Consider the following 26,902-nt stretch of genomic DNA (forward strand, 5'->3'; position numbering starts at 1 on the left):
AAGCTTGACACTGCTGCTCCAGAGGCAGGGACCTGGGGTAAAGTGGGTTTAAGAGTGAAATGAAAGAGATTTCCCTTCAGCATTAGGAAGAAGCCTGTGTAAGTAAGGGCTGTTCGACAGAGGAATGCACTACCTTGGAGTGTGGTGGAGTCTCCTTCTTTGGAGGTTTTTAAAGAGAGGCTGGATGGCCATCTGTCGGGAGTGTTTTGATTGTGTGTTCCTGCATGGCAGGGGCTTGGACTGGATGGCCCTCGAGGTCTCTTCCAACTCTATGATTCTATGATTTTTATCATGTATGTTTTAAATTTTAAGCCACCTTGGTGGCTCTTGTTAGGGCAGAGAGGTAGAGATACACGTTTTTGTAAATCTAATTAAAATATCAAGTTACGATCCTAAAACCTTCTGACTACTCTTTTAGCTGAACATGTGAATTTGTCAGCATCTCTGTCACATTTGTGATATTTACGATTTCCCCCTTCCTAATTCCAGTGAACGAAGAAGACCTAAAGAAAAGAATAGCCGAAGAATTGGCCTTGGAACACGCCAGGAGAGATGCTGAAACACAGAAGCGGTATGTTTGGGGAATCAGTGGATCTTTACTGCTTCCACTTGCTCTGCTTTATTCTTCCTTTAGAATTGCATTAAGCAGGGAGAGCAGTTGTCTCTTCCTTTAAAGGCAAAGTCATGCGTTATGACGGGGAAGTTTGATAGCGTTTGTTTATTTCAGTGGCACAGAGTTAAAGCAAATTAGTGAAGACGATTGTGTTCCCCTTTGTAGCTCACATCCTGACTACAGCCATTTTGCTTCACTCTTGATGGTTATGGCTGTGCCTTAATAATTTTTTTACAGTTTAGTCTCTTTTGTTTCCCCTTCTCTGTTGCCTTAGTAAATAATTTGCCTAGCAGTGGAATAGCTCTAGAAAAAGCACAGAGGCCGTTTTCTTAGAATTCATCAGACTGATCGAGAGAGAAATTCCTAACAGCAGGGAAAATGGTAGAACTGCCTAAAGATATACTTTTGTTTGAAGGTGCCAGACGTTGACTTAGGGCACTTTTGCCCATGCAGAATAATGCACTTTCAATGCGCTTCGCAGCTGGATTTTACTGTACAAAATAGCAAAATCCACTTGCAAACGCTTGTGAAAATGCATTAAAAGTGGATTGAAAGTGCATTATTCAGCATGTCCAGAAGTGCCCCCTCAGAAATGTAAAAACATCTGGAGATTTTGAAGCCATGGCTGAGGCACCTCTCTGCTCTTCCTCTGTAGGACTTTCCCCCCCCCCCCCCCCGGTTTCAAGGACCACACATTAACAGTGGCTGTAACAGACCTCGGTCATGTGAGACGTCGTGGTGGAGAGTTTTGGGGAGAAGAGTTTTGGGGTTGGTGACCATTCATGGTTAGGAATGCCAGATGCGCCCTTCTTCCCCGTACCTCTGCCTTGCACTCTGCTGAGACACTGTAAACCCTGGAACAGCCTGGAGTCAAATGGGATGGAGGGGAAGAGGACGGGCTCTTCTCTTACTCCCCCCCACCCCGCTGCTTTAAAACTGGGAACTGTGCGATGCTTGGCTATTCCAAAGGTCACGGTAGACCTGCCCCCCCCCCCCCACGTGATAGGCCCGGCCTTCCCTGATTTTACACCCTGCAGAAAAAGGTAGATCCAGCCCTGCAATCGAATACCCAGGTATAAATGCTGTCCTCTCTTCTCTACCCTCCATTTTAAAAAAAAAGTATCTTTGAGTGCATGCTAAAGCGATCAGTGCATTATGGTAAAATCTCTGCTCTTTGAAATGTTATGGCTGGGCTCAATTGATTTTTGGTTTTTACAAGGAAATGTGTTCAGTGGTTGTGTGTTTGTGTGCTGGTGTTAATGTGATTAATGTTGACCTTTCGGAATAGGACAATTTGCTCTTCCCCTTTCCCCCCACTCTGGGTTCCTGTGGTATTTTGCCTGTGGTTCGTTCAGTTCCCCTTCAGCACTTAAGCGATGCGCTGCACTGCACTTCGGGATCCCCCAGTTTGTAGTGATACAGCACAATCAAAGCTGCAAGCTGCAATGTTACAGTCAAAACTCTGCTCCCGACCTGGGTTCGATCCCGAGAGAAGTTGGTTTCAGGTAGCCCGTTCAAGGTTGACTTAACCTTCCATCCTTCCGCGGTTGATAAAATGAGTATTTATTTTATTTATTATTTAGACTTTTATACCGCCCCATCCCCGAGGGGCTCCGGGCGGTGTACAGCATAAAATCTCAATACAAGTATAAATATAATTATTCTCAATACAAGTATATTATTCTCAATACAATTCTCAATACAAGTATAAATATAATTAAAAACCTTTTAAAAACAGCAGTAAGAATAACAAGAGGCGTCCGACAAACCCTAATTTTCAATCCTCCCCAGGAGGGAGGGAGCGGCGAGTCCCATTTGGTGGAAAGAGCCTAGATATTAAGAGCCAAAAAAGGGGGGGCACCTTCAGCGGCTGGTCCCCCCAAAGGCCCGGCGGAACAACTCCGTCTTACAGGCCCTGCGGAACTTGCCAAGGTCCCGCAGGGCCCGGACAGCTGGAGGAAGAGCGTTCCACCAGGCAGGGGCCAGAGCCATAAAGGCCCTGGCCCGCGTGGAGGCCAGCCGCATCATTGAGGGGCCAGGGACCACCAATAGATTGGCCTCAACCAAATGGAGAGGCCGTGTAAGGACATATGGGGTGATGCGGTCCCGAAGGTACGAGGGTCCCAGGCCGCGTAAGGCCTTAAAGGTCAACACCAACACCTTGAAGAGTACTGTGCTTCCTGTGGATAAAGTGTAGATGACTGGGCAAAGCAGTGGCAAACCACCCCGTAAACACAGTCTGTCTAGTAACTATCGTGATGTGACGTCACCCCATGGGTCAGTAATGACCCAGTTCTTACAGACTGAATTTACCTTTTTTATGTCAAGTGCTAGGCCAGCCAGCAGGTCTCCAGATCCAGGAGAGAGAGCATATAGCAAGAATGAGTCACGTTTGGTTACTTGGTTTGTTCAGGGGGAGGCAAACTCTATCCACCGTCGGTCATACGATGGACTGGCATGCTGATTTCAGACAGCCCAGGGGTCACTAAATCAGATTGCTATGTGCTAATCTTCATCTTGAGGCACTGAAGTTCAGATAACAACTTCCAGACAAGTAGTCCAAACTATAGGTTCTGAAGAAGCTGGGAAAACTCTGGTCTCGCGGGATTTTTCTGAGCTTCCTGGGAAAGGCAAAGGGTTAAGACACGGAGCTTGATGTCTCCTGGAAGGATCTGATGACGGCCAGAGTTTTGTCCCTCAAATAAAACAGAAGGGAGACTTAAAAGGATGTCGCTCTTGCTTGAAGCATATTGTGGTACTCTCTGTCTTCTGTGCTGGTGGTCTCTTGGGTCGCGTGTGAGTTTACTTTCATGTATTTATTCATATTTTGCGTTTCCCCCTTGTTAGGACTCAAAGCATCTCAGAATGTCGTTTTCTCACCTCCATTTTCACACAACAGCCCTATGAGGCGGGTCAGGCCAAACATTTTGGACAGGCCCAAGGTCCCCCACTGAGCCTCCATAGTAGCTGACCAGTTACTCTAACAAGAAACCTGGTGGTACTCTGGTGTTAAGTTTGTTGGACTTGAGCTGAATATCGCCCAGGCTAGACTTCTTGGAAGCGAAGAATGGTTGGCCCCGGTTAGTACTTGGATGGGAGACTGCCAAGGAAGTCCAGGGTTGTTACGCAGAGGCAGGCAAAGTCAAGCTGCCTCTGTTTGCCTCTTGCTTTGGAAACCCCATGGGGTCACCTGCATTAGTGTAGTGGTTAAGAGCAGGTGTACTCTAATCTGGAGGAACTGGGTTTGATTCCCAGCTCTGCCGCCTGAGCTGTGGAGGCTTATCTGGGGAATTCAGATTAGCCTGGCCACACCCACACACGCCAGCTGGGTGACCTTGGGCTAGTCACAGTTCTTTGGAGCTCTCTCAGCCCCACCCACCTCAATGGGTGTTTGTTGTGAGGGGGGAAGGGAAAGGAGTTTGTAAGCCCCTTTGAGTCTTCTTGCAGGAGAGAAAGGGGGGAAAGAAGAAGAAGAAGAAGAAGAAGAGTTTGGATTTATATCCCCCCTTTCTCTCCTATAGGAGACTCAAAGGGGCTGACAATCTCCTTGCCCTTCCCCCCTCACAACAAACACCCTGTGAGGTGAGTGGGGCTGAGAGAGCTCAAGCAATGACTAGCCAAGTCTAAGATCAGCCAACTGGCGTGTGTCAGAGTACACTGGAAACTAATCTGAATTCCCCAGATAAGCCTCCACAACTCAAGCGACAGAGCTGGGAATCAAATCTGGTTCCTCCAGATCAGAGTGCACCTGCTCTTAGCCACTACGCCACTGCTGCTCCAACTCTTCTTCTTCTTCTTCTTCTTCTTCTTCTTCTCCTCCTCCTCCTCCTCCTCCTCCTCCTCCTCCTTCTTCTGTGACTTGATGGCCCTTCCCACCAACAAGCTGAACTTTGCCTCCAGTATCGTCGTGTTTTGTTTTTTTAACAAGACCATGTATTCGTGTGTCAAAGCCTGATTTCCAAACTTCCGTACGGACGGAAAATATTTTGTCAGCCAGGCACTGTGTTGGAATGGCTCCGTGTCAGCCGGGCCGAGGCTCTCGCGGCCCTGCAGCCTTGTGTTCTAAATGACCATTTCTTTCCCTGATTGAAAGAATCCGCTGTGGGGTTATATACCACGGCGCCTGTCCTAGGACAATCTGGCAGGCTTCTAATGGGGCTCGTGCGGATAGCGGGTGCTGCACAGCCGTGATTAACTCCTCATCGACTCCCTCGGTCCATATGTCATCCGCGTCAGGCTCTTTGCCGGAGAGAAAAATGTCGCTCCTTCTGACCCTCTAGCCTTTGACATCCAAGCGGCACCTTTTACCTGCCGGAGTAAATGGGGGACTTGCTCATCCAATTTCCCTTCTCGGAGAAATATGTCGTTCGATTGTGTTCATGTCAAAAAAAAAGAAATCTCATGTATCAAAACCAGCTTTTACTCAGAGTTCTCTCAGGCTCTTTGCATTAATGGACATAAAAGCTCACGTGCTTCTTAGGCTATAAAGCAGAGCTCAACCGAGTGGTTTTTTTATTTCTAATGTTGGCAATTTAATTTTGAGCTAGCCTGTTTGGTCGTCGTTCGCTCGTCTCCTTTGTACTTAAGGTGACATTCAAAATTTAACCGTAAGTTCGTGGCTTACTACCTCTTACATGGACTTTATAGCGTTTCGCATATCGTGGCCTGCATTACGTAGCTGCAGTTTTATTCTTCTTTGCAACCAACAACAACAACAACAACAAAAGGCTGACATCTCCTCACATTTGCCTTGCAGTAGCAAACCTGACATCAAGTCTAAAGGCACTTGAAAGCTTTAATTTGGGGAGCTAAGATTTCTGGTTTGAAAAAAACCGTGCTGAATACACATTCACCTGTGTGCCTGTTTGTTCATAATCGCTTTCCCGTGTTGTTTGCTTCCTGAACTTGAAAGAAAATGAAAAAAGGGCCTAGCTGTATGGAACAGCTAATAAAATGTGTGTGAAATATTAAAAAGCTTTAAGTTTTTGCATGGCGCGGATGCCTCTTTAATACCCAGCTCCAAAATGCGGGGCTGGAATGCTTCCGAATTGGCCACAGTCAAAATGTTGGTAACTATTGCAGGCCGTTTATAATTGCTTATAGCAGTGATGGCGAACCTATGGCACGGGTGCCAGAGGTGGCACTCAGAGCCCTTTCTGTGGGCACACGTGCACAGAGTTCATCATGTGGGGGGGGGGGGCGGAAAATCACACACACCCCACACACACACATCTAGGCTAGCCTGGGCATGATCCTTTACCTGGGAGTAAGCTCGGTTGCTGGCAATGGGGCTTGCTTCTGAGTAAACCCTCCTAGGGTCGTGATTCACCCGTTGCACGGTTGCTTCACCATGCTTACTCCTGAGTAACGTGTGCCTTGGAGCCAACCATTTTTTCTAAACGAAAACCTCAGTATTCAGGTTAAATTGCCGTGTTGGCACTTTGCGATAAATAAGTGGGTTTTGGGTTGCAATTTGGGCACTCGGTCTCAAAAAGGTTCGCCATCACTGTCTTATAGCTTTAAGTGTGGTAAGAAGTCATCTGGTAGCCACGATAGGAGTGAAGGTCCGTGGCTTCCAAGTCTGGCAGGGACTTGAGCATCAGGTATGCACAGACCTCTCACCCAGGAATTTTTATTCCCCATCTTTAGAGAGCGTCTCACCTCTTTTGTCCAAGTGAACCTATATGGCCCTGCCTGTCCTCTTGGCCATACGCTACAACTTGGGTGCTTAGCGGTATAAGCCAAAACGACTTTTAGTTCAGGATGCAAAGGGATGCAGGAGTATGCAACAGAAATCCAGACTGCGGCTGATTCCGCATGGGCCAAAAACAGCGGTGTGAAAACGGAGTGAAAACAGTATAAACCCTTTTACACCGTTTTAAACCCTTTTACATTATTTTCACACCGTTTTCACACTTCTGTTTTTCGCCCATGCGGAATCAGCCTGTGAGAGGGAAAAGGGTATATCTCCATTTAGTCACACAGAACAAGGACCACAGACCTACGCAAGAGCATAATTAGCAACGTGAAATGCCTTCAGCCGGTTGCCCCAATGCTTTAGAAACACTACTAAATCCAGGTGGTGAATCCTCTGCTGTCCAGGTGGAAACGAAATGAGGGCTTTTTCAGCCAGCCCAATGCAAGATTTCTCTGCTGGAAGAGGCAAGACAGCATGTAATGGTTGGTCGCAGCTAAGGTCTGGGTGATAAAACCCTGTCTTCCTCAGCCAACAGATTTATGCCCCTGACATTCTAGCTCAGTGACCATTTTCTCCAGAGATTGTTTATAGAATGCTACCTCCTCTTCTTTTAGATGCCTCTTTCAGTCTTCTTTCTGTCCTGTAGGCCCCTTCTGCACACGCAAAATAATGCGTTTTCAAGCCACTTTCACAACTGTTTGCAAGTGGATTTTGCTATTCCGCACAGCTTTAAAGAGCACTGAAAGCAGTTTGAAAGTGCATTATTCTGCGTGTGCGGAATGAGCCCTAGAAAAGTCCAGGACGCAAGGCTATGTCAAACATGTAAGCACTTCTTTAAAAAATGTGGCACACAAAATATACACGTGCTTAAATAACATGATATGAAAAAGGAATACTTTGGAGGCGTCAGTGTTGGGCGAACATTAACTTTTCTCTCTAGCCCAGTCTCTGGAGCCCTGTTGCATTCCTTAACGTTTGGCTTCGATAAAACATGCCAGTGGTGGCGAACCTATGGCACTCCAGACGTTCATGGGCTACAATTCCCATCAGCCCCTGACAACATGGCCAATTGCTTTCCTGTGTTGTTTGCTTCCTGAACTTGAAAGAAAATGAAAAAAAGGCCTAGCTGTATGGAACAGCTAATAAAATGTGTGTAAAATATTAAAAAGAAGAAGAGAAGAAGAAGAGTTTGGATTTATATCCCCCCTTTCTCTCCTGCAGGAGACTCAAAGGGGCTGACAATCTCCTTGCCCTTCCCCGCTCACAACAAACACCCTGTGAGGTAGGTGGGGCTGAGAGAGCTCCGAGAAGCTGTGACTAGCCCAAGGTCACCCAGCTGGCGTGTGTGGAAGTGTACAGGCTAATCTGAATTCCCCAGATAAGCCTCCACAGCTCAGGTGGCAGAGCTGGGAATCAAACCCGGTTCCTCCAGATGAGATACACGAGCTCTTAACCTCCTACGCCACTGCTGCTCTTTTTGCATGGCGCGGATGCCTCTTTAATACCCAGCTCCAAAATGATGGGAATTGTAGTCCATGAACATCTGGAGTGCCATAGGTTTGCCACCCCTGTGCTAGACAGATACTCAGAGTTGGTGACCTTGAGAATTCCCCGATTGTGAGCTGCCAACTACCACCGGTCTAGAACTGGATGTACCCACCATGCCAGCCTCCAGCTACGTTAAATTCCTCTTCTCTTGCTCGTGGCTGTCGTGGAGGCCATAGAGACGCAGGTGAAAAATTGTCCTATAGTTGGGGGCATTTCTCTCGCTGCTGTGATCGTGGTTTGTACCGTTACAGAGAGTTGCCACAACTCAAGAACTTTGTGGTTTGAGAAACCTGCCCCTGGTCAGGAAGATGCACCAAATCGCTGAATAACAGAATTTGCACACATGGTGAGAACCCGAAGACGGCAGCGATCTACAGAGTTATTTCAGATGTTTCTTTCTCAGCTCTTTGAACCCACCAGCGTTGCTGCATTTTTGGGCTTCTGCTGATGCAGCCCCCCCCCCCCCCACTTCCCTCCCCTCCTGATCACTGATGTCCTCTTTGGCAGAGCTTCGCTCAGAAGACCATCTGTCAGTGTGGCGAACTGAGACCTTGGGGACTTGATCAGTGGGAGAGTTGGAAGCTTGGAAGGAACCCGGGATTTGGGGAAATAGCTATTTCATGCCAGTTGTAAGTTTGCCTGGTGGTGGTCTTTGCGTTCAGACTCTTCGTTCCTTCCCAGGGCTGGAGAAGGAGAGCCGTGTTTTCTAAATTGATTCCGTTTGGAGGTTTTTTTTGGAGGGTGGGGTGTGGTACTCATAGAATCCTAGAGTTGGAAGGGACCCCAAGGGCCATCCAGTCCAACCCCTGCAATGCAGGAACACACAATCAAAGAGCTCCAGACAGATGGCCATCCAGTCTCTGTTTAAAAACCTCCAAAGAAGGAGACTCCACCACACTCCGAGATATTTCATTCCACTGCTAATCAGCCCTTACTGTCAGGAAGTTTTTCCTAATGTTTAGGTGGAATCTCTTTTCCTTCACCTTCAACCCATTATTCCTGGTTCTAGTCTCTGGAGCAGCAGAAAACAAGCTTGCTCCCTCACCAGCATGACATCCCTGCAGATATCTAAACATCTTGTTACCTGTTCACCTTCTTTTCACCAAACTAAACATCCCCAGCTCCCTAAGTCTCTCCTCGTAGGGCATGGATTCCAGACCTTTGACCATTTTGGTTGCCCTCCTCTGGACCCGTTCCAGCTTGTCAATATCCTTCTTGAATTACGGTTTGGCCAGAACTGCTCACAGTATTCCAGGTGAGGCCTAACCAATGCAGAACAGAGTGGTACAATCACATCCCTCGATCTTGACACTATACTCCTGTTGATACAGCCCAGAATCACATTGGCTTTCTTGGTCGTCGCATCACATACAACAATAGTTCGTTGTGGTCTTCACATCACACTGATAGACTTTGTGCCTGTGCAGAAATAGCATTTGGAAACTGGAAGAACAAGTTTTTTGGGCAGAAATTCCCTTTCCTCCCGAAACCAGCACTTCGAACTGAGCATGCCCAGAGGGGTGGAGCTGTGCCTGTCTCCTCCCCTTCATTTGTGGTGCTCCAGCAGTGTTGGCTGAGAATTCACTCCACAGAATTTGTCTTGCTAGTTTCTTTCTAGTCTTAATGACTTCCTGCCTACTGCGGTGGCTGTGATCGAGCTTTTCCTCCTTCCAGCTTGGTGTAGCGGTCAAGAGCAGGTGGATTCTAATCTGGACAACCGGGTTTGATTCCCCACTCCTCCATCTGAGTGGTGGAAGCTTATCTGGTGAAAACAAAGCAAGGCAAGTAAATTAGTCAGATTGATGACAGCTTCTTCCACAGAAATCCTAATCACAGAGGCGATATGTCTTGTGGGATCTGTGCTTATAGGTGCTTATAGGTTTATAATAAGCAGTATTATTAAGTTGTGTTTTAATTTCTCCCACGTAAGCTTCCTTATCTAAGATCACAATGCCTCCTCCCTTGTGTGCCTCTTGGAATCATCGCAATATCGTTTGTATACTAATTCATAAAGACTACAGTTCTTTCATCAGCAAAAGTTGACAACTTGGTAACACTATATGAATTTCATCTACTTGTGACTCTATACGTTTTCACTTGGATCTGTTCGGCTATTCCCGGATGGGGAAGTCATTCATGAGGTTCTCACACATGAATGAACTAAATTTACAATAGCACGGATTGGATGATAAGTATAATTGCTGATTATTGTATTATATGTGTATGTGTATTAAGTACTGATTACTATAAATAGAGTATCCTTATATCATACTTCCTCGAGTTGTTGGCAAGTTTATATTGGGGAGTGGCTACCCCCTCCATGTTTTTGCTTCAGCTTATCTGGTGAACCAGGTGTGTTTCCGCACTCCTACCTTCCTGCTGGGTGACCTTCGGCCAGTCACAGTTCTCTCCAAACTCTCTCAGCCCCACCGACCTCACAAGGTGTCAGTTGTGGGGAGAGGAAGGGAAAGGAGCTTGTAAGCCACCTTGAGTCTCCTTACAGGAGAGAAAGGTGGGACATAAATCCAAATTCTTCTTCTAGCTTGTGCACTCCAACACATGCCAGCTGGGTGACCTTGGGCTAGTCACAGTTCTTTGGAGCTCTCTCAGCCCCACCCATCTCACAGGGTTTTTGTTGTTAGGGAGGGGGGAGAGGGAAGGGAGATTGTAAGCCCCTTTGAGTCTCCTTATAGGAGAGAAAGGGGGGGGGATATAAATTCAAACTCCTCTTTCTCCTCCTCCTGACTTTGCTATCTTCCACTGACATTGGTACCCAAGCAAGCCCTTGTAATCTGTAACTGATGTTCTTTGATGGTCTTTGTGCGTTCACATGACCCACTCACCTTTCTTGCAATTAAAGACGTAACATTTCCAGAAATTTTTACACTGCGCCGAAAAAGCCCAACCCCTTTTTTTACTCTGGGAAAAGCTGGACATTTTAAAGATAATTGAAATACATTTCGCTGTTTACTTTCCCCTCAAATGTAAATTACTTCTGCTGATTTAACAACATAAAATGCATTATTTATAATTTAGCTGACATGTGAAATAGTGCTCTTTGGCATATTTATGGAATGTAAAAATGTGAATGTATTTGTTTTCTGTAAGAAAAATTGCAAATATGCCCAATGTCCAGGGCATCACCTATCCTACCATAGCACAGAGACCTTAATATTTGGCATAACTGAGAAGCATGAAGATGAAAACAGATTATCTACGGTAGTAAACAAAAAGTGTGTTGGACTGTCTACAACAGGGGTAGGGAACCTTTAACACTCAAAGAGCCATTTGGACCCGTTTTCCACGGGAAAAGAAAACACTTGGAGCCGCAAATAATTTTTGACATTTAAAATAAAGATAACACTATATAGGGGTTTTTTACCTTTTACTCCGCTCATTCTGAGAAGCGCATGGATGCGCCCGCCCTGCTGCCTGCAGGGCAGGCAAGGATGAAACCACGGCTGCCTTTCGGCCCTCGCCGAGCCGACCCGGGGAAAAGCTTACCACGCCCAGCTCTTGAAGCGGGCAGAAGCCTGCGCTATGGCCCAGCTGACCGTGGGCAGTTGGTGTGCTGCCTGCAGGGCGGGCAAGGATGGGGCCGGTGGCTCAGCTCATGGAGCCACAGTGCAAGGGCAGAAGAGCCGCATGCGGCTCTTGAGCCTCAGGTTCCCTACCCCTGGTCTACAATCACAATATTACCAGGATTTTTGGATATCAAATTGAACTTCATCACATTGAAAATTCTATTATCACTATACACTTCGTAGCATATTGTTGTCAGAATTATTTACATTTAAACAAAATAAGATCTTCAAAATGTTGTGTAAGTCTACTGTTCACATGAGAATTATTATTATGCTGTAGATTGTCTCCCATAAAAATGTCCATGCTACATGTTTTGAGTTAAAACCTTCTCTTCCCTTTCACTCAATCAAAAGGAAGGTGGGTGGTGGGTGGGGAACCATAGGAGTTTTTTTTTAATTGGTGACCATTAATTTTTCCAAATTTTCAGCAAGAAAAATGGAAGAAGCGTAAACTTAGATTTTAACATGCGAGATATTTTGAGTGAGAAAATGCTCGTCTTCAAAAGCATTTCACATATTCTAAGAGAGAAAATATTTCACTCCATCTTTTTAGGGCTCATTCAAATTTCCCGATTTTTCTACTGGAAAACTGGGTAGGGGCGGAGTCTGGGGCGGGGGGTGGGTGGAGGACCACCCTGCCTTCCCCACGAACTTCCATGGGTTTTACCCCGGCCTGCACATCTCTGCTTGCAACAGGTGCCTTTTCCCATTAGCTGTGTTTATTATTTATTGATTAGACCTTTAATGCCTCCCCTTCCTCCGTGGGCTTGAGGGAGAAAATGCTTGTCTTCAAAAGCATTTTCACATATTCTAAAAGAGCACATAGCGACTTGAATGTTGTGCTTTATTTTTTATTTATTTATTTTTTAGATTTGTAGACCGCCCCATCCCCAAGGGGCTCTGGGTGATGCACAACAGCATCAACATATATACAGTTTATAAATAAACAATTATTCTATTTACTAAAATCCATTAAAACCATCAAAAACAGCGGTCAATACAGTAATAACAGGCGTCCCATAACCCAATTTATTAGATAGCCTCCCCAAAAGGAGGGAACAGCCGGACTCCTCCTTAGGAGGATAACATAGATGTAAACAAAATAGAATGGTAAAAGTAAGTGAGTAAGAGGGGGGCACCCTGCTCAGCCGCTGGACACTCCAAAGGCCCCGGCGGAACAACTCAGTCTTACAGGCCCTGCAGAATTCACCAAGGTCCCGCAGGGCCCGGACAGCTGGAGGAAGAGTGTTGCACCAGGGCCATAAAGGCCCTGGCCCGTGTGGAGGCCAGCCGCATCATTGAGTTGTAAGGTGTTGTGTTGTAAGGTGCTGAATGGTAGACAAAGCTCCTCCCCTCTTGGCATGCCAAGCTGTGGCTGACGGGGTGGGACTCTGCATGCCGAAAAGTTGGCTTTAGAAGTTTCCAAATTGCAGTTTTGCTCAAAGCCCATCAATGCGATTGTACAAATGTCCACTCAGAGGCCGATTATGGACGTGGGAGCTTACCTCCTCTCTGCCCTGCGGCCTCAGGCGGGCGCCTGAAGTGAAGAGGTTTTTTTTGGATTTATATCCCCCCTTTCTCTCCTGCAGGAGACTCAAAGGGGCTGACAATCTCCTTGCCGCGCTAGCCCCCCCTCACAGCCTAAAGCTTACCCTGTGAGAGGTGGATGGGGCTGAGAGAGCTCCGAGAAGCTGTGACTAGCCCAAGGTCACCCAGTTGGCGTGTGTGGGAGTGCACAGGCTAATCTGAATTCCCCAGATAAGCCTCCGCAACTCAAGCGGCAGAGCTGGGAATCAAACCCGGTTCCTCCAGATCAGAGTGCACCTGCTCTTAGTCACTACGCCACTGCTACGCCACTTGCTTTCCACGGGGAAAGCTGAGAGCAAGAGCAGTAAGCACACAGCAACTTCCTTGCAGAGGTGGAGCACTCACGGGGACATGTGGGGTCACATGTCCCGAGACACATGCCAGCTGCCCACCCCTCTCCCCTCAGCCCCACCTTGCCAGGCTGCTCCTTCGGCCAGCAGAGCCTTTGCCGGCCAAAGGAGCAGTCTGGCGGGGCTGGGCCGAGGGGTGGCCCGCGGTAGGCTCCCGTTGGCTAAAGTACGGGGGACCCGGGGGGAGGACGCCTGGAGTAGGTATTGTCCCAGGCGCCATTCCCCCTGCTATGCCTCTGCTTCCTTGTATGTTGGCATGAGGAAGTTGCGGCGCATAGGGAGCAGAAGTGGCACGCAGGAACTTCGGTACAAGGAAGTTTGCTGCGCTGGGGTTCAGTTCAGGGGCCCGCTGCGTAATCGGCCAGAGAACACCAGAGACAGGTAAACAACTTGCTCCTCTTTACTTTCTCCCAACTGCTGCTGTTGCTTGCTTTGCATTTAGTAATTTTTCTAAGCAGTTAAAGCACGTTCGGAGTTGGGGAACTGATCTTCCACCCCCCCTTCCCCCGGCAAATCTGTGCTAAGTCTGGGTGCTGTACAATTACCTCTCTGAATTTACAGCCTAAGTGACAGGCACAGGCGATGAGGACGCCCTGGGAAATCAAAAGGAGGAGGATAACTTAGCGGTTTTATTACAGTGATTATGATATTGATGAACTCGCTATTGAGGATTGTGTTGTCAGCCTCAATGGAATATCGGATTTCCGCAGCTGAAATATGTCCCAAAGATGCTCGAACAAGAAGGATGTGTGGTGATAAAGAAGAAGAAGAGCCCACGAAGGAGTCTTTCCCTGATGTATTGTTGAAGGCTTTCGTGGCTGGAATCAACTGGCCACTGTGGCTTTTCCGGGCTGTGTGGCCGTGGTCTGGTAGTTTTTGCTGCTAATGTATTGTTGAAGGCTTTCACGGCTGTGATTCAACTGGTTGTGGTGGGTTTTCCAGGGTAACAAGAAAGAAGAGACTCTGAGAATTAACAAAGCTTGGCTACCAGTACTTAAAAACACCAAAATCAAAGGCCAAGGGTGTGCTAAGTTCATGAACAATGGACTCCACCCAGACACCAGATTTGCATTCACCAATATGTCTGCTGATAACCTTACCCACAATACAATGCACTCAACCACATCTTTGCATAGCAAGTTCCACCCGAACACACACTGATTTGTTCTCCAAGAGGGCTTTCCAGCAACGCGGGAAGCAGGAAAAAGCCCCGAAAATCTCTGCTGCCGAAAAGCCCCATAGGATATACAGGACGTAACGCCACCCAAAGGGTGGTGTAAGTTTGAGAGGCGGGGTGCCATGCTCCCAACCCTTAACCCCAGGTGGGAGCCAAGCTCTGCTCCTGAGAATGTCCCACCCCCCACCCCACTGGTGCTTGAGTGAGACACCTTCACTGGCACGCCGCAGCCCAGATGTCTGGGTTCTGTGATGGTGGGGCCGTGGGACAGGTGACCTCGAAAGTGCAAAGATGCTGGTTCTAGGCTCCCTTAAATCCCTTTGGGGCCCCTTTTGGATAGAACTCTTTGTCCACCTTCCCCTCCACTAGCTGCCACAACAAAGTGGCTGACATGGGGGGAAGGTATCCACTAAAATGGCTATCAGCATGACTAGATCCAGTTATAAAACACTGAAATGTTTCTCAAAACACTAGGTCAGTGGTGGCGAACCTTTGGCACTCCAGATGTTATGGACTACAATTCCCATCAGCCCCTGCCAGCATGGCCAATTGGCCATGCTGGCAGGGGCTGATGGGAATATGTCAGAGAGTCCATAGTCCCATCTTTATCGGAAGTGCTGGATGGCCTCCCTCCCAACTAGAATGGTTCTTGAAGCTGCCTTCATCTATAAAAGGGGCGGCGGCCGCTTCCAAGCAGGGGCTTGCCCTATTGGAGGGTCTCTATTCTTCCCCTTTCCACGTGGGAAAATAAAAACTTCTGTATTGTTAAGGTCAGTTTTTGGAAAAAACGGAACACGTAAGGCATTTTTTGGGGGAGGGCCTAATTGCTTTTGGCAAAAGGGTATTAAGAACATAAGAACATAAGAACAAGCCAGCTGGATCAGACCAAAGTCCATCTAGTCCAGCTCTCTGCTGCTACTCGCAGTGGCCCACCAGGTGCCTTTTTTTGGGAGCTCACAGGCAGGAGGTGAAAGCAATGGCCCTTAAGAGAACATAAGAAAGAGCCAGCTGGATCCAGACCAGGAGTCCATCTAGTCCAGCTCTCTGCTACTCGCCCAGTGGCCACTGGGTGCCTTTGGAGCTCTCACCTGCAGGAGGGTGAAAGCAATGGCGCAGGAACCTTGTAAGAACAAACCAGCTGGATCAGACCAGAGTCCATCTAATGGTCCAGCTCTCTGCTACTGCGCCAGTGGGCTCCACCAGGTGCCTTTAGAAGGAGCTCACCTGCGGGAAGGTAGAAAGCAATGGCGCGCTTGAGAACATAAGAACAAGCCAGCATGGATGCAGACCAAAGTCCATCTAGTCCAGCTCTCTGCTACTCGCAGTGGCCCACCAGGTGCCTTTTGGAAAAAGAGCTCTCACCTGCAGTGGAGGTGAAAGCAATGGCCTATCTGCGGCTGTTGCTCCCGATCACCCTGGTCTGTTAGGGCATTTATCGCAATCTGGGCGGTACGATCAAAGAGGATCGAAGATTGAGTGGCCATAAATGGAGCTTCTCCTCCATAAATCTGTCCAAGCCCCTTTTAAAGCTATCCAGGTTAGTGGCCATCACCACCTCCTGTGGCAGCATATTCCAATCACCAATCACACGTTGCGTGAAGAAGTGTTTCCTTTCATTAGTCCTAATTCTTCCCCCCAGCATTTTCAATGAATGCCCCTCGTTCTAGTATTGTGAGAAAGAGAGAAAAATGTCTCTCTGTCAACATTTTCTACCCCATGCATAATTTTATAGACTTCAATCATATCCCCCCTCAGCCGCCTCCTCTCCAAACTAAAGAGTCCCAAACGCTGCAGCCTCTCCTCATAGGGAAGGTGCTCCAGTCCCTCAATCATCCTTGTTGCCCTTCTCTGCACTTTTTCTATCTCCTCAATATCCTTTTTGAGATGCGGTGACCAGAACTGGACACAGTACTCCAAGTGCGGTCGCACGACTGCTTTATATAAGGGCATGACAATCTTTGCAGTTTTATTATCAATTCCTTTTCTAATGATCCCCAGCATAGAGTTTGCCTTTTTCACAGCTGCCATGCATTGAGTTGACATTCCCATGGAACTATCAACTAAGACGCCTAAATCCGTTTCCTGGTCTGTGACTGATAGCACTGACCCCTGTAGCGTGTATGTGAAGTTTGGATTTTTTTGGATTCTGAAACCGAAAGTTTGGATTCTGAAACCGAAACTCTTGTTTTTGAATAAAACCTTCTTCCACGAACAACTTTTTCCTCAAGTCAAGGTATTGTTCTCCCCCATTAAATGTGTTCACATTCGAACCAGATACGTCCTTATATACTCCACTGGATGTTAGGTTCTCCTTGCGGAATGAATAGTTATTAAATGGAGATATTTTTTTTTGTATGTCCGCATGAAACAAAATAATTGCACAGATCTGGAACTGGAGCAAATTATCAACTTGGGGGAAATGGTCTTCCACGGACATCCCTTTTGTTTCAGGGGACGGTAGGCCACTCTTTGGATTGCTGGCTTGCTTCCACCCTCTCGGTCGGCAGAAGCTCATTTGAAGAGGAAATCTCAATGCATCAGATGTCCGACGCAGGATTTCTGGTAATTTACATTCATAAAAACAGTGTTAAGTCAGCCCTTAGCCCCGTCGCTTGCTTCGTGCGCCGAGTACAAATTGCAGGGGAGTGTTGCCGTATCCCTCAAGATTTAATTTGTTCCACGTCTCTGAATTTTTGGAGCAGGTGATTGGGCCGAGCCGTCTCCCTGTGTTTCTCTCCGGAAAAGAAACAAAACTCACCGTGACGTGCCTCTGACGATTCCAGTCGTAGATGCGGGTGAAACGTTAGGAGCAAAAACTAGCAGGGGAGCGTAGCTATCGTATACTATCATGAAAATAAGCCTGTAAGAGCCAAGATTGTTTCAGTAAAATCTGGGTCCTTTTCTCCAATAACTCCAACCAGCTGAGTTCTCAATGATTTTTATTGAAAAACAGAAATCAAAGTAATAAAATAAAATGCAGTTACAGAGATTGCTCAGCTGAATACATTCTTATGCATCTCTTGGGACATCCAGCCCAGAGGTGCTTCTCTTAGCTTAGCCCATGATAGAGTCACCTTGGTCTTTGTTCTTAGTCTCCAAGAAAACTTCCCTCCTAGCCGTGAGGTCCCCAAAACCTTTGAAGTGCCTTATTTGGGCATCTTCCTGTCCTGGGTACATTTCCATGGCCTTTTGGTTTCTCCATCCGGCGGATCAAAGAGCATTTTAACATGTAGGTGTGATGCTTCTAGTTTTACAGTACAATTCCATCACCATTCCAGCACATATACCCTTGACCGAAGAACGGTGCACTCCTTCTATCTGGGATGGTCGTCCTCTTCCACTGAGCGCGCAGCTTTGGGAGGGACGCACGTGGAGCACTGAGGGAGGTAGGGGCACCCGCCCAGCCAGCCAGATCAGCCGAATCAACCCTGGCGATCAGATGTCGCAGCCAGATCGCCCTCACATCCGAAGGAGCAAAAACTACCAACTTCAGCCCCACAGCCCAGAAAACCCACAATACCCAGTGAGCTTTATGGCAAATTAGAGATTTGAACCGGGATCCTCAGACTCTCGTAGTCTGACACGCTACATAGCATACCTCACCGGCTGTCCATGGCAACTGCATTAATATGACGTGACATTTGGTTTTCAGCAGACTGGAAACCTTTGGGAAAATTGGCATTCCTTCTTTTCCTCAAAAATTCCTCATGACCCTACATATCTTGAGAGGTGTGTATCAGTGGTGGGATCCAAAAATTTTAGTAACAGGTTCCCGTGGTGGTGGGATTCAAACTGTGGCGTAGCGCCAGTGGGGCTGGGCGTGGCATGATGGGGTGTGGCCGGGTATTCCGGGGGCAGGGCATTCCTGGGCAGGGCTGTGGCAAGGACGCAGCCATTGCGCTGGTCCTTTGGTGGGAAACGAATGCACGCAGGTGCAGGCTGCCACGCACGCCGGTGCACCTCCCGCTAGACTGCTTCCAGTTCTGCGCGCTACTGCTGAGAGGAGGGGCGTAACTAAGGCAAAAATCACGTGGCAAAATCGCCAATTAGTAACCCCCTCTTGGGACACACAAATAATTAGTAACCTACTCTCGGGAACCTGTGAGAACCTGCTGGATCCCACCTCCGGTGTGTATGGTCTTTCTCCTCAGCTTCTATCTCCCCTCTGACATGAATTATTCCTCCTTCATGTATTTTAAGCTTCTCGTTTCTCCCAGAGAGGTGTTCCTGTGTCTTCAGAACTGACTCTATCTGCTCTTATCGTTTCTTTCTTTATTCTTCCACGTTGCTTGAATGGAGATTAATTACCCCATAACATCATTTAACTATGGTGCGATGTTGATGTTCACTGTTTACTTGCGAGACTGGAAGCTTGCAGTCTCTAGTGTATTCTACGAGATAACTTTCACACTGCAGTTACTCAGTTCCCCACCTTTTCAGTATTGAATACATGAGAACTTTTCCTCTGGTCTTTTTACCACATCCTTTTGTCATGTGTCACAACTGTTTTGCTCACACTTATAATGGATATTGTCTTGTTAAATTTTGTGTAAACTCCAAGAGGGTGGGCAGAGGTGCAGTGGTGTTAGTAGCTAAGTTTCTTTTTCGAGGTTTCAGTGCGGCAAGTAGGGATCAAGAACATGGCAAGGAGAGAAAGAAGAATAGTAGAGGTGAACAACTGACTTCGCCACCTGGAACATTTTGGCTTCTTGAACCATGGTTTCTGGTTTCATATAGATGAACTACTAGCAAGGGATGGGTTGCACCTCACAGCTGTAGGTAGGAACATTTTTGCTAGCAGGGCTCGTATGTTCTCAGGATGCTGGACTAGATGGACCTCTGGTCTGATCCTGCAGGGCTCTTCTTATGTTCTTGGGATGCTGGACTAGATGGACCAGTGGTCTGATCCTGCAGGGCTCTTCTTATGTTCTCAGGATGCTGGATTTGATGGACCAGTTATCTGATCCTGCAGGGCTCTTCTTATGTTCTTCGGATGCTGGACTAGATGGACCTCTGGTCTGATCCAGCAGGGCTCTTCTTATGTTCTTCAGATGCTGGACTAGATGGACCAGTGATCTGATCCTGCAGGGCTCTTCTTATGTTCTTCAGATGCTGGACTAGATGGACCAGTGATCTGATCCTTCAGGGCTCTTCTTATGTTCTTCAGATGCTGGACTAGATGGACCAGTGATCTAATCCTGCAGGGCTCTTCTTATGTTCTTCAGATGCTGGACTAGATGGACCAGTGATCTAATCCTGCAGGGCTCTTCTTATGTTCTTCGGATGCTGGACTAGATGGACCTCTGGTCTGATCCAGCAGGGCTCTTCTTATGTTCTCAGGATGCTGGACTAGTTGGACCTCTGGTCTGATCCTGCAGGGCTCTTCTTATGTTCTCAGGATGCTGGACTAGATGGACCTCTGGTCTGATCCAGCAGGGCTCTTCTTATGTTCTTAAGACATTCTTGAATTTCCCCGCCCCATTCTCTCACAGTTTGCAAAGACTTCGGTGAAGGAGGCTTCATGGTATACAGCTGGTCTTAGAGAGGCCTACTTTGAAGCTGGACAGCCAGTTGTTTGTTGCTTTTTTTGTTTGCTTGTTATTCTTTGTTTGCTGGCAAACAGATGGAAATAACTAAGCAACGGCTAACCTTCTCATTTTGAGGCCTCCCATTTGGAAGCGGCGGTTCCTAGAAATGTGATTTTGACGCTTCCAGCGAATGTATTACTCTCCCCCTTCTGAACAGAGCTGCTGATCGCTCCTCAGACAGTCCCAAATAATGAGTGTGTTCCACTGGGGCAGCTGGACTCCATATGGTGCAGCATTTTATCTGTCATTTGCTAGATAACATACTGCAACCTTTGCCCAGTACATGGCTAAATCTTCTCATCCATTTGGGAAGGAAAATTCCTGTAAACACTAAATCAACCCTGAAAATGTGTCTATTGCAGTGGCTGGAGATGGGACTTGGTAATGTTTCTGGAGTCATTTATTCCTCTAAGCTACGGGAAGTGGGGAGAAGGGAACTGGCTGGTAAAAATACTTGCCTGGCGTAATTGAAGCTCTTATATAAATGCATATCCCCCCCCCCTCCTCCGGTTTGGCAACTTCTCAGCACTGTGCAGATATATGACCTACTCTGATCCCGTAGCAAGGAGTTGGTTTGCTTTTTGTGTGTGTGTGTGTGGCACTGAACAGCAAACCCACAAGTTGGGAAACAAAGGCCGTTTCCGCGATACCCAGGCGAGGAATATGTGGCAGCCTAGGGGCCGGCAAAAGCAGCGCCGTCCCAGTGCCTCCATTCGCACAGAGAGCGCCAGCTGCTTTTGAAGCAGCGCATGCCGCCCTTGCGCTGCATCCGGGCCTGGTGCCCGAGCCAAGGCGTTTCCAGAGTCGCGCCTGGGAAGCTGCGACTTTTTCTGGAAACGCTGGCTGGAAGCCGCTGCCGTGTGAACTGCATCGGCTTCCCGGTGCTCCCCCCCCCCCACTCCCTCCCTGCACTTACCTTGTCCCCGGGCCTCCGGCGCGTCGCCGAGGCCTGGGGACATGCCCCCCTGCCCTGCGACACTGGAGCAGGCGCGCTGGGGCGGGGGGCATGTCCTCAGACCTCAGCGACGTGCCGGAGGCCCGGGGACATGCTGGGTCAGTCAGGCGAAGGCGCTCTGCGGCGCCGTCGTCCCAGCTCTTTCTGGGACCGTTCATGCGAACGGTCCCAGCGTCGTCGGGTCGGCGTCGAGTACGCCGACCCGGCCGCTTCCGCATTCGTGCGGAAAATGAAGAGAAAAATGAAGAACAATGTTAGAAAAGAACCCACTGGGAACTTGAGCCAGAAAATGTGATATTAAAATAGATAGTAAGGCTTCACCTTTTACGACACTGTACATTTTAAAGCATTCTATTGACTTCTCCTTTGATAACATGTTTATGGTAGAGTTCAGGCCCAGATCTGGAGAAATATGCAAATAAGATTATTCTTCTGTTTTTGGCTTGGAGCGAAACACTTGGCAAATCTGCGTGCCTGGCCTCGCTCGGTGTCTTGCGCGATAGATTTCAGAACCATTTTCAAACTCGCTGTTGTGTCATGCATACGTTGCTTTTCAAATGAAGAAAGCGGTTCAGTCTCTCAAAACTAATTCATTGGTGATGCAGGAAATAACGTTTGTAATCTGAGCTACTGATTGTGAGTGAAATCCACAGGGCTTGCTTGTGTTGTATCATTAAGGCTGGGAGGGTTTATCATTAGAGGGTAGGGGGTTTAATGATTACAGGAGTAGACAAATCTGTGTATTAGATATTAAAGTTTTTATGTGTTATATGGAGTATATGCTTTCGTTTATTTAGTATTATTATCATGATTATTATTTGCAAATCTGTAAAAAGCGACATGTCTACTTTTGTCTTGTTTGAAATGCAATAAATATATTTTTAAAAATTAAGGCGGCAGGATAATGTTGGACTTGCTGCGTACAATAAAGTGATTTGCGCAGTGTCCAGATTAGCTCTTCTTCTCTTTGCAGATACCTTGCAAGGTGCGAATAATGAGGTGCTGGAGAGAACTTTGAATGAGTTGCTCAACTTTCCATGCCAATTTGTAAAGCCATTATTGAGGCAAACAGTGTTTTTTTTGGGGGGGGGAGGGCAGGGAAACATGATAGGGTGTTCTGCTGTGAAAGTTGTAAAGGAAAATGTCCTACTGCGCACATGTCAACAGACCAACATGGTGTAGCGGTCAGAATCTGACTAGGTGTCAGAATCCCAAAATCTGAGACAAACTCATGTGTAGAACAGCAGTTTATTCAGTGATGTGGATCTTCCCTGGACAAAGCCAGAACTGATTTTGGCCACGCAAAATCCAATAATTAAAAAGGCTTGCCCCCCCCCCCCCCCCAGCCTGGGAAAGCGCGCCCAAAGTAACTGTAAAGAAGATAACAGTGAAGATGCCCAGCCGCTGACCTTGGTCAGCACCTGGAATGTGAAACTACATGCAGAAGACAGTCGAAAGTCAGACAGTAATGCATTAACCCATTCCTCCACCCCCCTAGCATACGGAACACAGCATAAGCAAACCCAAAAATCTAACAGACCTCCTGACACTAGGATTTTGAACCAGGTTTGAATCTGCTCTTTGCACTTTTACAATAGAATGCATCTTTAAAGTGATTAAATTACACTGTTGACTGTTTACTCCTGTGTAGTCAACAGCACCTATTCATGGACCAATTACAAAATTAGGAAGGTTGATGGGCAAGTTGACATCAAAAGCAGAGTAAGTCACATAGAGTAAATGTAACCTCCATGCTCAGAATGGGTTGACTCAGAAAGGGGTGGAGACTCAAAGCAGCAGAAGGCTGCAGAGCTCATGTAGTTTGGAGGAGACAAGGCTACCAGACTCGGACCTTGGTTTGTATAAGCCCTTAACACCTTGCTAAGGTAACTGCAATGTCGTTGGGAACTAGTGGGAAGGTAGTTGTTTGTTTTTGCTATGTTGTAAATGTTGGAGTTTATTGTTTCAGGGTTTCTTTTTTGTGTTTGTAATGGGTGAGAGTTCTCCTGGAAACCTTCATCATGTTGAATCTTGTTCACCAAGCCCTTGGAGTCTTCAGGAACCAACCCACTTGCAAAGAAGAATTGGACTTGGCAGTATCAGCAGACTGTAAATATAAGGACTTGAAAATGCAACCTGAACAGGACCTTGAAGTGTGATGTTAAATGTTGATGTTATATGTTATATGTTAAGAAAGTAATCCATTTTGTTTTTAAAATTTGTTGTTGCAAACTCATTCCAAGTTCTGTCCCATAGAACCCACAGATAGAGGTTACATAAGCACAAAGAGTAAGTAACTAGTAAATCTCAACTCAAAAGTCTGGAGTGAATTTTTCCTCCCTTTTCACTGTTTGAATGATGAACGAATGGGCACAAAACCCACTGCCAACCTTTGAAGCAGAGGGGGGCAGTTCAAGAAAGCTTGTGCCTTGATTTCACTAGGACTCTCTTATGGCCCGTGTTAAATAGATCGTTGATGTCTTTTGATAGGCCCCAACTAAGTGAAAGCAGCTTTGGTATTCCCACCTGGCCTTGAGGGATTTTAACTTTAGAGGGCCTGAAGCTGGGTTGAACTAGCGGATGAGATGTCTTAGTCGCCAAATAACCTGCTGTACAAAATTTTGTAAGAAATGGGTGGGTTACCTTTCAATAAGTGGTTGAAACGTCATGAAATGAAGCTCTGCTTGCTGAGCTTCTTCTAAAGCTCTCAGCAGTAAGCACCACCTCTATCCTTAGGAAGTGACCTCACCCTATCGACCCCAAGTAGAGCAGAGTTCACTCTTTCACCCCCGATATATATGCATTGCCTTTCCCTGCCGTATTTCTGTCAGTCATGGGCTGTTTTATGAAAGCTATGAACCTCCTCTCATTCTCCAGAGAGGGAGAAGGGTCAACACCCCACTTTAGGGAAATGAAACTAGGCTGTGTATTGTTGAAGGCTTTCACGGTCGGATTCAACTGGTTCTGGTGGGTTTTCTGGGCTGTGTGGCTGTGGTCTGGTGGATTTCGTTCCTAACGTTTCGCCTGCATCTGTGGCTGGCATCTACAGAGGTGCATCACAGAGAAAAGTCTGTTTCACACTGTGTCTGAGTGAGAAGGGAAAGTTTAGTGGGGTATATTGTCCATGTCCCAGGGTGGGGAACCAATCATTAAGTGTTTGGGTGGAACTTGCTATGCAAAGGTGTGGTTGAGCGCATTGTATTGCGGGTGGGGTTATCAGTCCATTTTTTAAGTACTGGGAGCCAGGCTTTGCTAATTTTTAACGTCTCTTCTTTCTTATTGAAGTTGTCCTGGTGTTTGTGAATTTCAGTGGCCTCCCCGTGCAGCGAAATTCTGGACAATTCAGAAGCTTACTATGTCAGACTGCACAGGGAGGCCATTGAAATTCACAAACACCAGGACAACTTCAATAAGAGAGATGTCTGCATTTTTATTTATCGTGTAATGATGAGATGGTAATCCTTTGTGTTCTTGTGAAAGTGGAAGAGATGGCTGCCGTGCTTCCTTTGCCTTTATCCTGTGCTGCTTCAACTTGTGCCGGACACTCTCCTAAGCAAGTTGCATTGAGGTCAGGCTGCACTGGTGTCTGCTGGATTAATCACAATCTTGAGAGTTTCCCATGTAATTCCCTGGGAAGCGATTTGCTCAGTTCCAAAATCTCGATTTCAAAGTTGCAGTTCCAAATTTGCAGCTCCAAATCTCGATCGCTCACGATGCAGTCTTGCAAACAGGCCTACGAAAGGCCATGTCACTTTCAACTTTTAGAATAGAATAGAATAGAATAGAATAGAATAGAATAGAATAGAATCTTTATTGGCCAAGTGTGATTGGACACACAAGGAATTTGTCTCCGGTGCATATGCTCTCAGTGTACATAAAAGAAAAATACATTTGTCAAGAATCATAAGGTACAGCACTTAATGATTGTCATATAGGTCTAGTAAGCAATCAGGAAACAATCAATAGTAATAAAAACATAGAATGTAAAATCATAAAATAAAATGAAATGTCAGCACAGGCTATAGTCATACAGTCATAATTGGGAGGAGATGGGTAATAGGAATGATGAAAAAAGTAGTGCAGTAATTATATAATAAATATATAATAAATAGTTTGACATTATCGAGGGAATTATTTGTTTAACAGAGTGATGGCATTCGGGAAAAAACTGTTCTTATGTCTAGTTGTCTAGTTTTACCATCCTGTTTATCAACACATCACTTTGTTAGCTGGCTGCTTCACTTGGAGATGCAAAAAGTGATGCCTCGACTCTTGTCCTATTTATAAGCTTCCTTGCATGGTTTTCTGGAGAAGTTTCTTGCATCCTGAGCTCCCAGGTGAGTGGATATTTAGACACCTGCTGTAGAATGTCAGTTTGTAGTATAGGCTCTTTAAAAATGTTCTCATTGCACTGAAAGCCAGGGGCGTACCGCCCAGGGGGACATATGGGATCAAATGTCCCTGGGATTCTGCCATTTAGTCGTGCGGGGGGGGGGGGGATTTCTTGTCTTGGTCATTGAAGAGCCCTGAGCTGTTCAGTTTTTGAGTATAGTTGTGCTGTGTTTCAGACTTCGCTTTCTTCCCGTTGGAGGATAGGCAAATTGAAAGGCTGCTTTATACTTTGGACATATCCTGTGGTGGGATCCAAAAAGTGTTAGTAACAGGTTCCCATGGTGGTGGGATTCAAACTGTGGTGTAGCGCCAATGGGGCTGGGCGGGGCACGACTGGGATGTGGCCGGGCATTCTGGGGGCGGGGCATTCCTGGGCGGGGCTGTGGCAAAGACGAAGCCGTTGCGCCGGTCCTTGGGCAGGAAACGGATGCACGCAGGCGCAGACTGCCACGCACACCGGTGCACCTCCTGCTAGACTGCTTCCAGTTCTGCGCGCTACTGCTGAGAGGAGGGGCGTAACTCAGGCAAAAATCACATGGCAAAATCACCAATTAGTAACCCCCTCTTGTCACACACAAATAATTAGTAACCTACTCTTGGGAACCTGTGAGAACCGGCTGGATCCCACTTCTGGACATATCCCTGCCAAAAAGTTAAGGAGCAAGGGATGAGTTAGGAATTTACCAGTGGGACAGTGACTGGACAACTTTTCTAACGCCCACATTCTTCTCTACTGGCCTTGTGCAGAACAGCTGAGCCGCTGCCTTTAGCTTATTTATGCATTTGTTTTCATATTTTATTTGCTTTTCAGCCGTGGCACTCAAGGTATTCCCCCCCACCCAGTATTTTTATAATCTGGGGTTCCCACTCTTTTTGAGTCTGTGGGCACCCTTGGAACTCTGACACAGAGTGGTGTACAGCAGCTGCCACAAGTGGCAGAGTTGGCCACAAAATGTTAGGGGGCAAACTCATTCATCCTGCCAGGCGGAACGCTCTCCCTCCAGCTGTCCGGGCCCTGCAGGATCTTGGTGAGTTCTGCAGGGCCTGTAAGACTGAGTTGTTCCACCGGGCTTTTCGGGGGGGGGGAGCTACTGATTGGTGCCCCCTCCTACTTTCTGCTTTATCCTCTTTTACATCTTGGGTCCCTAACATCTTGGGACCCGCCGCTCCCCCTCTTTGGGAGGGTTTTAACATGGATTTTAATGGGCGCCGATTTTGTGCCGTACGCTGTATTTTAAAGGGTTTTATTTTATAGTTAATATCTAATTTATATTCTGGATTTTGTGTGTTTTTATCGCTTGTTGTGTGATTCTGTTGTGCACCGCCCAGAGCCCTTCGGGGGAGGGGTGGCATATAAATTTAATAATAAATAAATAAATAACTCTTATAATAATTCTTCAACATTTCAGG

The 26,902-nt window shown here is 47.0% G+C and overlaps 1 protein-coding gene across 1 annotated transcript in view; it reads left to right on the top strand.

Moving 5' to 3' along the window:
• The window catches only part of CHCHD3 (coiled-coil-helix-coiled-coil-helix domain containing 3), a 332,230-nt gene that overhangs the window by 62,987 nt on the left and 242,341 nt on the right, over nt 1-26,902 (top strand). The window contains exon 3 of the mRNA XM_048501477.1: nt 490-571. Within this exon, the coding sequence (XP_048357434.1) occupies nt 490-571 (82 nt within the window). The remainder of the gene's footprint in view (nt 1-489; nt 572-26,902) is intronic.

Source organism: Sphaerodactylus townsendi, linkage group LG06, assembly GCF_021028975.2.
Source record: "Sphaerodactylus townsendi isolate TG3544 linkage group LG06, MPM_Stown_v2.3, whole genome shotgun sequence".
Lineage (NCBI taxonomy): Eukaryota > Metazoa > Chordata > Lepidosauria > Squamata > Sphaerodactylidae > Sphaerodactylus > Sphaerodactylus townsendi.